The sequence below is a fragment of the Protomyctophum bolini genome (assembly GCF_963924005.1).
Source record: "Protomyctophum bolini genome assembly, chromosome: 3".
NCBI lineage: Eukaryota > Metazoa > Chordata > Actinopteri > Myctophiformes > Myctophidae > Protomyctophum > Protomyctophum bolini.
Window position 1 is genome coordinate 6,922,850 of NC_137864.1, and position 12,780 is coordinate 6,935,629.

At 44.7% G+C, this 12,780-nt stretch overlaps 1 protein-coding gene across 1 annotated transcript; it reads right to left on the minus strand.

Moving 5' to 3' along the window:
• Positions 1-514: 514 nt before the first annotated feature.
• LOC308309804 (mitoferrin-2-like) lies at positions 515-11,754 on the minus strand. The gene is made up of 4 exons (XM_080755719.1): positions 11,091-11,754; positions 6,897-7,125; positions 4,320-4,376; positions 515-3,848 (listed from the first exon to the last, which is right to left on the minus strand). Exons 1-4 carry the CDS (start codon positions 11,508-11,510, stop codon positions 3,238-3,240), a joined length of 1,317 nt encoding a protein of 438 aa, XP_080611845.1. The 5' UTR covers positions 11,511-11,754; the 3' UTR covers positions 515-3,237.
• Positions 11,755-12,780: the final 1,026 nt, after the last annotated feature.

A 12,780-nucleotide genomic window follows, 5' to 3' on the forward strand; every position in this document is an offset into this window, starting at 1 on the left:
ACGTTCTATAACAATCTTACCAAATAAACGCATCTTCAGTTGTATCTTGGCCCTCACTGCCCTCTGGTCCTGCATGCTAACCTTTAGGCTTTTCCATCCAGAACCAGTCAGCTTGACTGAATCCTCGCATTAGTGTTGCTGTGCCTGCCATACCACCTGGAAACTAGCACCACTATGGTGACTATAATATCGTTCACAAGGCTCAGATACCATCGCACTGTCTTTATATATATATTAGTTTTTAAGGAATTCTGTTCTGTACACTGCAATAGGGATAGCTACAACACAAATATCCTTCACAGAATTAAACTAATTTAATTATTTGGGTTGCATTTCAGCCATTGTGGGCAGTAAAGTTAAATAATAATAATAAAAAAGACCCTCAGGGTTCCTTGAGGGGATTCCAAATGGACACCGAGTGTACATATGTGTACCATTTGTACACGCCAGTCTCTTGAGTTATGGGGTCCTTCAAATAAAAAGACAAGCTAATAACAAAAAGACCCAAACACAGTTAGAATTTCTCAGCGCTTTGATACCAGCACCAAGAGAAGACCCTGCTTCTGCGAGGAGCTGCCATAGCGAGTTTATTTACAATTCACAAAATACAGGCTTCTCTTTCAGTTTTAAGCATTTCACATTATCATCTTTTTTTGACCCATTTAAACGTTCCACTCCTCTGTCTATTGCCATCAGTCTTTGGTTTTCCATGAATGAAAACTCGGCATATAGCAAGAAGACCAAACACTTCAACAACAGCTTTAAATTATCCAGCATGTTTTTTTTCTTCTTCCTCTTGCATTTAGAAATGTATGACACAGGTTATTCATCGATACCTGGTTGGAATATAGAATGGCCGATAGGCTATACAATTGGGTCATACAATAACTATAATTCAGTACAATTTGCCTCCAAAATATAGCTGGCTTTCATCTGCCCATCTCTCTACATCTTATGTACAATGCTCTCATTTCCTTGCATATGGCTTCAAAACACAAAGTTATGTTTCAAAGGAACTCTTGCTTTGTCGTTTGTGCGTTGGGTTTGTGGCGGCTATTTGGAAGGCCTTGTGTAGTAGTAGTAGTAATTGTCATTGTACACTTAACTTTTTTCACGAGTCAATGTAGAATGACTAAGTGCTACGAAGCCGTGCAGATTTCAAAATCAAAAGAACAAAAACAAAACAATCAAACAAAGAAACTGTATTTGCTAAGGCATTTAGTTATGCCCTTCGGGACCAATCTGAAATGAAGACTTCTATTCTAAAATGCAACATATTGTAGTAATGTAGTATTCCTGTGAAAACAAAGTCTTCTTGAAGTGTTACCATGAATTTTCCATTTCAACATTTTCACCAACATTTTGTCAAATATGGCCTTTAGCCCACGTTTGACAAAATGGTAAAAGCCGACTACTGCTAATCTTGAAAATGTACCCGTAGTACTAGGTATATATCATTTTTATAACATTTGCTAAAGAAATATTTTGAGATCAAACTCTGCAAACGTGTATCAGCAGCATCGATCTGCACAGACTGATCTGGAACCGAGTCACCTTTTTTTAATCAATGACCCACAGACTGGAGAGAACTGTGTGGACCTGAAACCACTGACCAGGGGGGTAATGGAGAAGCAGAGGACAGCACTGCCCGACCAGGCAGACATCATGTACAGACTAAAGAGCTGAACCATCCATCCGGTGCTTTCAGGTCCCTGAAACAGTCTACAACAGTGTTTCTCAAAAAAAGTCATCTCTGACGGTATACAGATTGAACCAAATGGACCGGGTCCATTTGTCAACTGAGTAACAGACTTGTAAGGGTCAATTTAGAACCCTCTGGATCCCACTTCTGAGAACCACTGGTCTACAGTCATATCCAGGTTCAAGAGTTACACTGCTATATTACATTGTATCGAGTGTTCATTTTACTTGTGTAGAATGGGCCCATAATGCGCAATACTACCTTCCAAGTTCCAACGTCATAAAAAAATGGTTCGGAAAGGTCTCCGACCTAAACTATAGTTTGGGAAGGACAGGATATCTGGAGGTACACAGCTTCCGAGGAAGGAGTATGTACAGTATTGCGCTTAAGGTCCATCTGGTTACATTTGTACTCCGGTTAGGATTTGTATGATTCTAGTGTGTCCTCTACGGTCCGATTCCTTAACAGTTCCCCTTCACAATTCCTTTAGGGGTTCCAAATGTACCCTGTGTAAACCTTTAACTCAGTGTACTTACAGTACAGGTCTGTAACTCTTGAGTGTACACAATTTTGTACACTCCCGAGTTATGGTGGTGCTTGAAATGGAAAAGTTTGAGAAGCACCGATTATTGTAATTGTATAGCAGACGTCCACACACCAGCTTTGACAGTGTGATAACTGGAAACGGCTCCAAATGTGATGGAACAGATTCCGGTTCCTCAATGTTGGATTCGGTTTCCGGTCCGGATCGCAACTCTAATTTGTACACTCTCTTACCACTCAGGATTTACTGTGTAATTTATGCTCATCCAGTCATTGTAACAGCACACCAATCACATCCATCCAATTAACAGAGGCATATGACCCTAATCCCAGCCACAGCTGTGTGTGGGTTTAATACTCAAGTGTTACAAAAATCTAAATGTGACACTCTCAGCTCAGTAGGCCGAGGAGAAGTCCTGCCAGTGTCGCCCACGGGGTGAAGGAAGTTCTTCAGACTTTAAATAAATCTACAAATAATTAGTTACTAGATATTCCTCATTAAACTTAACTCCAGAGAGAGGCAACGTGCCTTTTTCTGACTGTAAGCAGCCACATTACAACGCGCTGACGAAGTATCGGACCATTATTTGTTAATGTCACGTAACCGAACAGCCGTCTCCGGAAGAGAGATTGTTTCATGTGTAAAGTTTAAACTTGTTCCACAGATGAAGTGGTAGTAACATATACTGTATATGCAGTATATATATATTAAAGTGCAAAGTATGTCTACATTAACAGTTGAAAGAGGGTATATTTCCCCAACGCTGAAGGTGTGAGCATTGTCTAGATGTTAGGAGGTTTATCCCTATGGTCTAATTTGTCACTCTTCATCCCTATACACAAGCCACTTCAGGGAAGGGGACTGACAAATTAAACCCAAAAGGAAAAACAAAAAGGGCAGAGAAGGACATGGTTGGGTGGGGAGGAGGTAAACCCGACTCCCCGCCGAACCACCGTGAAGCTCTCGTCTTCTCGCCGCCATGGCGAGCCTCTCAGTCCCGCTCGCCGCCGCGGAGCTGCCTCTCGTGCTGCCGCTTGGTGATGGCGTACTTGAAGAACTCGTAGACGGACCAGCTGATGGCCGTGGAGGGCATCTGGTATATGACGCGGGCCTGGACGCCTTTGAAGAAGGCCGGCATGCCGCCCATCCTGTAAACCGTCCGAAAGGCCTCGCCCAGGCCCGAGATGTGGTGGCGGGTGGAGTGGCCGCCGCCGCCGCCGGAGGCCGCCGCCACGCCTCCCCCCGCGGCGGCCACGGCCGCGGGGGCCTGCGTGGCCTGGAGCACGTGGAGGGTCAGGGCCTCCTGGGTGTTGAGCAGCGTCTTGCACACGTCCAGCGGCGTGGTGACAGAGGCCGCCAGGGCGCCGGCCAGCGCGCCGGACACCACGTGCGAGGTGGGGTTGTACTGTCTGTGCGGGTTGAGCAGCTCCTGCAGGTACTCGTAGGTCATGAAGTGGAGCGCCTGGAACGGCACGTTCATGGTGAGCTGCGTGGTGTAGCTGCGGTAGAAGGCGGCGGGGCCCTCGCGCTGCACCAGGGCGCCGATGCAGTGCAGCACGCCGCGGTACGGAGAGTTGTACATCTGCATGCGCTGTTTCACCACTGGGGGAAGCAGAGAGGTGGTTAGGATGCACAGACATGTCAGAAATTACAACAAAAAAAATCTGTCTTTCCGATTGTACCATATAGTCACTTTATAACAGAATTCCTTCCCAGTTCATTCCCCAAATTGTCAACAGGAGTCTTCTCCATTAGTACAGTAACAGTAAAGAAGAGTCATGAGCTCCCCTAGTGTCACAGCTGCAGAGTTACATGCATGTGTGTGTCAGGCGAGCAAACATATTAGAACAGTGGTTCTCAAAGTGTGGTCCAGTCCATTCCAACCAAATGGAACCTTTAGACTAGAGGTCTATAACTCAGAGAGTGTACAAAATTACAAATGGAACCAAATGGACCCGGTTTCATTTGTACTCTTTGAGTTATCGGGGTTGTTGAAACAAAAATACTCTGAGAGAAGAACCAATGTATTTAATTAGACTAGATAATTAGAGTAAGAAGAGAAAAGACTTGTACCTTCCGCTGGGTTCATAACAGCATCATGGAGTAATGTGGCCATGCAGCCTGCTACACCTACAGGAGACAAAGAGCAGAGGGGAGTTTAGTATCAGGCTTTAGTACTAGGAAATTAAGTACTTTTACATTTGCACGTTTGTTTTGTCACCTTTTTTCCAGTTATGCGCACTGGAATCTGGCCAGTAGAACCACCACAGCCACTTAAAACATTTCCTAGGGCGTATCAGTAGATACCTGGCGTTTAACCAGGTCTGCTATTTTTGAAAAATCGAAGAACCACTGACATAGAAACATAGCCTTTTCAGAAAACTGTCGGGATGTAGACGACATTTTTAGCATCTGATCTCAGGTCAGATTGGGTTAAAAAGGCCAAGGGTGCCTTTTGTCTGTGCCACTTCTCCCAGCACACCATACCCCACCCAGTCCTTTCTTTCATTCCTGACCATCGGCACCGCAGCTCGCTGCACCATTGTACAGAGCAAGCAAGCCTAGTATTTCCGACCCACAATTGACCCAGATCTTATTGTCTCAACGGTTCAGGAATTGTATACATCACTGATGTTTATGTTAATCAATGTCCGACGACGTGCGTTGACTTTCCTTATTATTTTTAATATATATTTTGATCCCACGATTTTGTAACCCATTTTTCACCCCTGTGTCAATCATCTAATGTGATCCTGGGCTCTACACACCTTTACACCTGACAGGGGGGAGTTTCCCTGGTTGGACGTAGCGCGTGGTAGGAACACGTTATTCCAACCAATTCCTTTCCCCTCCATCATACGTTTAATTGTTAACATATTTGACACTACCGGCCATCCAACATTTGTGTGGCCGCGCCCTAAAGCAGAAAATACTTTGGTCATTACCCAACAGCGGCAGTGTACGTATGTCCATAGAACACGTCGTTTTCCTCCAGCAACCAGTCCCATTCTGCCATGCATTTTTTCTATAGTAAAGGCTCATACATTACGTCAGTCGCGGTGATGATCAGCTATCACCGCGGACACAGACCCATGTCTCTGTTTTTAAGTGGTGCAACCACTCCAAGGAACAGCAATGTCCGTGTCCACCTATGTGTTGGTTCACCTATGTATGTGTTCATGAGCACCAGTATGAGTACTAGTAGGGGCGCTGTTGTGCCATGCAGAAACAGAGAGAGAGACACTGTTGCCTGCTAATGAGCGAGAGAGAGAGGGGGGGGGGGGGGTGGAGAGAGGAGAGTTGCACCACTCGGTTCACACGGGTGTGTTTTTACTATCAGACAAGTCTTTTCACTCTGGAGCTATCACCCCGTTCACTGATTGGTCTAGAAGTTGGGTAAACCACAGGGAGGTGGGGTCAATCCTTAAGGACATCACCACGAGTATGATGGCCTCAACTCTTATCACCGTTTTAGGTGATAAGCTATCACATAAAACGCTGATAACCTATCACCAAAAACTGTATATGAGCCTTAATGCTCTAGGCAGCTGGCATTTTTTTTTGTTTTTTGCAGCAGCACACCCCAGGTACATAAATAAATGTACAATTTTGGAGGAGTGCACTACTAGTGCAGCTCATCAATATCACTTTTTTGACTAACCAATTACCTCATTTAGACCTGAGGTAAAAACATTCACTTTGAAAGAATATATATTCAAAGATTTGCGCCACATTTTTACGATTTTTCTAAAATAGCAGACCTACAAGCTCATAGCGCGCCACTCGGTGGCGTGCTATGAGCTTGTAGATCTGCTATTTCTTAATAGCTAAAGCATGACATAATGCTTGAAACACCAAAAGGGGTTCCCGCCCAGAATGGGTTAAAACCAAGGAAGAGGCGAGACTAAGTGGTTGATCATGGCTGTGTCTTACAGCCTGAATTGAAGGGCGATACCACAACCATGCCATCAATTTTTTACCAGTTTTTTGTCTAGGCTATTCGCGATAACGCAGAATCGCAAATGACACGGCATTCAAGCACAGCAATGGTTGCTAGGTTCAAACATTGCGTATGAGTGCCTCTGTGACTGTGTTTTAAAAAAAGCTCTCTACACATATCAAAAGTACTACTGCTACTAAATTAATAATAATAATAATAAATAAATAAACATTATGTGGACACAGCCCTTGATGTTAATAGAAGAAGCAATACTGTGGCACAACTGTTTTTTCCATGGCAAAAGTCAGGACAGGCAAATAAAGAAAATGGTAAATGGTGCTATTATCCAAAGCGCTATACATAGATTGTGCATTACATTCACCCAGTCACAGTGACACACATTCATACATAGATGGCAGAGGAAACCATGCAAGGCACCAACCTGCTCCTCGGGAGCAGTTCGGAGTCTTACTCTTGCTCAAGGACACTTCTCGACACTAACTCATGGGGGAGCCCGGGATCGAAATGGGAACCTCGCGGTTCCTTTCCGGGCTGCTCTACCGGCCACTCTACCCCTGAGCCAATGCCGCCTGGTGCTCGTGTGAAACCAAACAGAAGCACTTCCAACAGTCTTTTGGAGAAGTGGGGTGTCGCAGCAGCGACATCCTGTGTGTCGATGTGCAGTGCACACAGGGCTTCCTAGTTCCTACCGTTAGCAATGTGGCTGTTGGCTCCCGGGTAGACCGTGTTGTTCAAGGAGAATTTGATCTTCTCGTAGCAGGCGAAGTACAAGGCATGGGCTGGCCCCGCCCCGACCGCCATAACATTCATGCCACGGACAGGCCTCCACACCCCTTCGGTGCGCACGATCTGCCGCAGGGCGCCCATCACACTGCGGTAGCGTGCTCCAGGCTCTGGCTGCAGGCTCTGCATGCGCGTCTGTGACAGGGGCGAAGAGACAAGAGGTCACAGATCAACAGATTTCCGACTGGTATGAAACCATGCTGAAGACACTTCCCTTAGAGATAAACGTACATACATCCTACATGATCACTACAAGACTTGGCAACCATTCATAAATCTAACGGACATTTCCACTCAATTGTGTGTCAAATGTCAATGGGAAGACATGAGAACTTGGACCCTGTAACTATCGTGTTAGGATTTATTTTGTTTTTGTGTTTTGTAGTTTTGTCTTGTGTTTAAGTATTAACACATTTTGTACATAATACGTCCTGAAACGTCATAAGGATTGGAACCGAGAGGTGCCTTAGACGTCTGTGGACGTCCTAGCGACGTCCAAACGACGCGGGGCGAGATAATAATATTCAGAATAATTACTTTTTTTTTTTTGGCATTTCGCTTTTCGCTTGCCGTATGCTAACGCTCTGTGAAACTATTAGCTTGTCATTGACTCCCATGTTAGCGCGGCGGAAAGAATGACTCGTATCTCCTCATCCAGGGCGCTCTCCGTGGTGATGATTGGATCGATATGCTGGCGCTGCGTTTCTGCTCCTCATCCGTCTCTCCCGCAAAATATGAACTCTTTTTGTAGCATATATAAATATATTAAGATGATCGGAGATTGTGATGGCACTTTGTCAGTCAACTTTTTTAAGAAAGTATTTCCGGTTCATGGCTTTCAAAATGGAAGCGATCACTACTCTGGCGATTACTCCGGCGCAAGCAGCGCCTTTATTTTGATGCAGTTCCGGTACTAAATGTGTTAAGGGTGGTTCTGATTCTGTTAAATGTCACAACACTTTGGTTCTGTCTGAGCAGAATTCTTTTCGATACATACATGCATTGAATTAATAGAATAGAAAATAAAAGAGAAATCAAGTATCAACAGTTGTTTGTCTGGTCACCAATGTTACAGCAAAATTGGCACACTGGACAGTGCCACAGTGAAATACACACTGCTACACCGACAATAGGTTGAACCAACTGCAAAAAGCCATCCATGCCGGTGGAGTGGTTTTTCCGTCAGAGTTTTAACATTTTTGAATAGTACATTTTCCTGACAGCACTACAGACGTAAAATCTTGTAGTTTCTGGAATCAACTGACCCAAATGCATTAACTTACTAAACCTGACTGTATGAAAAGACAATGACGCAATCCGGCAATTCAATTTTACGCAATGTGAAAAAATCCCGCTTTCTTCCTGAGACGTAATCATTTAGGGCTGCGGTTGGAAGTTTGCCATGGAAATTCCTTCTCGAGACTGCTGGGAAATGACTTCGTCTGTTGGAATGTGCCAACTCACCCACCCCCCCCCCCCCCCCCCCCACCGTCACTGAAAATGTCATGTGTTTAGTGGTCCTGGTCTCGACTAGCCTGGATCCAGCCCATAGACCCCGCCCACTCTCTGAGTGAACTTCAAGAAGCTTCAGTCTGATAATCAGGCTAGGTCTTGACCGATTCCGGAGTGACCCACAACAACTGAGTGTTTATAAAGAAAATGAAAGGAGAAAACTATTCTCCCAACTTCCCTACTACACAGAGCCGAGTGTAAAGAAGAAAAAAGGAACCTAAAACTCTGACAATAAAGTAGTATCAAAACCATCAAATCATGATGGAATACAAAATACAAGTATCATAACACAATTGGAAATCGGAAAAACAAGTATAATATAACTAACTATTCATATGTCTATGTCTACACAGTATAATGGGGCACCTAGTGTGTGTTGCTTATATTTCTGACTAATATGTCTGGCTGAGATGTTTGACCATCATCATATAAGACAACAAAAAAACACTGAGCTTATGCTCAGAAAGCTGTATTTGAGTCATTAGGGAAACTCCCGTTTGAAATGTAAATGGCTTGCCTTGAACCTTGCCTGATATGTGCAACTACTCCACTATCTTGCTTGGACATAACACTGTTAATAGTTTACTGTCAGCCATGTACAATAAACTGTACACTGTTGTTAATAGTTTACAGCCAGCCATGTGCTGTAGACTGTATTTACTATACTTACTCGTCTTGTGTGCATGTCCCTGATTAATTGCCACGTGCCTTCACAATGTTCTGTGCACCATGCGTGTGACTGGATTGGGGGGAATCCTTTTATTTTTTGGCCAATATTGAACATTTGATGCCATTTACAACTGGCTGAGCAGGTAGAACACCACAAAGACACACAAGTATGCCTTTTTAGGGGAGGTCTGCTGTGGCTTTATAAAGAACAGAATCTTGCAGGCCATGAGGCCAAATGACAGAAATGGTAGGTGTCAGGAGAAGTAATGTGATCTTTAGACTGATTGTAACTATTGTCGGTTTGAAGCCTGCAATGTCCTCCTGTCAACGTGTTACTGTAAGACATTGCAAGTCATTCTGGGTAGCACCAGAGACTCTAGACTCTTAGAGCACCAAATGTATATAGGCCATCAGAACCTCAGGTCACCTTTTGAAACCTCTCTCTGCTTGACAGAGAGAGGTTTCAAAGGACCCTGAAGAATGAGGAAACTTATAAAAGCCAAAGCAAGAAATGCATCAGACAATGACCATAATGCAACAAGTCATGACGTAACGTTGAACAACCTTCTTTGTTGACACCAGGAAACAGATGATGAAAATGAAGACAATGGTCACAGTGAGGAAAGAACATTACTAGAATAGAAACCAAATTGACTTCCTAGTTCCTACAAAGATACCATCTGCAAAAAACAGAGCAAAGAAAAGAAAATCTGAAGCTACAGTAATTTAACTGGTTGACACAAACATGTTACGCTCAACGCTAAATCTTTGGAAAATACATTTCCTGTTATGGCCAAAGCATGCTAGTGGGCCAATTATCAGAATAAAACCTTCAAACTGTCCAAAAGAGAATCTATTTTATTTATGGTGAGATGCAATTTTGTGTAAATATCATGACAATGTTATTGTTTCGGCTCATACTACTTTCCTGTTGGGGCCATTTGTATATAGTAGTCTGTGAGACAAACTATGGACTTCTTCAGCTGCCAAGTTCAAAGCTGCAACTGAAGCGGGTAACATTATGGACGCACGATATCAGGTGTTAACTGCGTAGCTACTAGCTAGCTACTCACAGCAGCACAGCTTGTACGTTATGAGCACTAGACATGACAGACTCCAGCTGGCATTGTCAGACTTCGAAGAGCAACAGGGTGCTGCAAAGTAGTAACGAGAGGTACAATCAAACTGACATGACCTTGAGGCCTGAACAATATTTCTACTGTAATAATGTGCAGAAAAAGGTCAACTGTAATTTGCTGTGATAACTGTGATTTGTGACAAACAGCCAGATGATACTGCTCGAGAGTGAGACCAGTAACCAAGCTTCCCTGACCTCAACTAAATAGCCAGCCTCTCCATAGCACACCCAGTCACATGATGACACCCATCCTGTGGAATGATAACGTGCGTTATCATTCGTTACACATACCGGTAAATAATCACAAGCTCCCCATGATCCAGATGAACTACAAAGGCTACAGTTGCACAGTTAAGATCCTCAGTGTAACTCAAGAGAATACAAATGGGACCAAATGGACCCTTAAATGGCAATTTGCTCCCATTTATACACTCTCAAAAGTTAGTGTAGCATACTAACTGTGAAGTTACAGTGTACTATACAGTGTCATATCATAGTAACATAACACAGTAAACACATCATCATAGTAACTAATATAGTTCAAATCAATATACTACCATGTAGTTACAGTGCAATAACTGTAGTTACTCTAACTACACTGTAGTTATGCTAACTGTCTACTTACAGACAGTTATGCTAACTAGTGCTAGTCTGCTAACAAGCCCTTTCATCCAGGCTTAGGCTCAGTTGACGGGCCTTATAAACCCAACTCCCAAGCAATCGGCTCGTTGGACAACACAAACAAACATGCTATGAAATGTATATTCATTGTGATATATACCTTCACACAGTCGATGGGGTACATGATGCAGTGCTCCATGATGCCAGCCACGGACCCTGCCAACATGTGGGTGCTGGTGGGCACTCCCTGAGGAAGCCCCTCATAGTCTATTTCAGGGGGCTCCACCACCGCGGAGTGCTGCTCCGCCGTCCGATGGGGATACACCGGCACCGGGCTAAAGTCCTGCTCGCCGCCGCCTCCTCCTCCTCCCAGCCTCGGCAGGGACGACGACGACAGACTCCCGACGACGAACCCAGCAGCTCCCGTGGTGTCCAGGAGCCTGCCGCCGAGCCACCGAATGTCCGCCGCGGCGCTCGTGGTCACCCCGCCGCTGTTGTTGGCGGCGCAGCTGCTGGAGGTTCTCTCCACCGACATGGTGACTCCTCCGCCTCGCCGGGAAACGAAACCGTCCGCTTCCATGCGGGTGGACGCGAGGGAGGGAGGGGTGGTGACTGAGGTTCGTCGACTAGTCAAACTAGCGGCTGTCTGTTCGGGTGTCGTGGTCCGTCTCCCCCGCGGAGCAAGTGGGCTTTTCTTCCAGCCCTGATAATAAACCGTTTGAGAGTTCCGTTCCTGCCCGACGGTAACGGAGGGGAACCAACCATACAAGCCGAACCGACCGCGGAGCCTCAGGTCGTCACGGCGGCGCGGGCGGTCGAAGGGGTCGTGGATCGGACCGGAAGAGACGTAATATCGGGGGGTGGATATGGCTTCGAACCGGGAAACAGTCCTAGTTGGTTAAAAATAGCTGCCAGTCATCCATGATCGGGCGATACGTCAACGCGATTGGACAGTGGGTTCGTAAAAATAAAGGCGGGCAAGGCAAGAGAGACGCGGGCGGGACTTGAGAGCTGTGACAACAGAAGGGCATTGTGCGGTATTTTTCATAACAGCTGTGGTCACGTGGGTTACGAGCAAGAAGGGTGGGGGGGGGGGGCTTATGTAATTAAAAGTTGTTATGAAAATAATAATTTTATTTGGTAGTGATTTTGGTGGATCATTTCCCCACACAGACACACTAATAGGAACAACAATCTGTCCTTGACCTGTCATTCAAGGTCGAGCTACGAGCTGAGGTCGTGGATGGAATGGATCATTTTTGTATTCATCTCTCAGATGGAAAAAATAATATTTTCTGAATGAAACACCCGCAGTATAAAACACACGTGCAACATTGCATCATGGTTTCGGTTAGCGGCCTGGTCCGGTGCGAGTTGAGAGACCAGAGCTAGGTTTCGGAATGAATGAACTGAAGCAAAAAGCAGCAAAGTTTACAGTGGTGTACAGTGTACACTAATATGGAAGTTAATTTTTGGGCCCACTTCAAGTTCAGGCCTATATACATTTCGGTTATTTGAAAATAGCCGATCTACCTACGAGCATTGTGAATGTGAGTGTGAGCTATAGCCTAGATCTGATATTTTCAGAATATTTTGTATACATTTGAAAACTTGTGAAATGGGGCATCCTGCACAATGAGTGGCATACTTTTGGTACTTTCATTTGATACCATTTGATTGATTGATTGATTGATTGATTAACAGTTTGCAGAATTGCAGTACATTTCAAGTAGGCATACAACTCAATACAAAAACTGTTATTAAACTGTGAGTGGACGAAACCATAAAGATACACTTGTTTACAATAGGGCCTACCATTTTCAATTCATCAGATCATTTAGAGACCTACG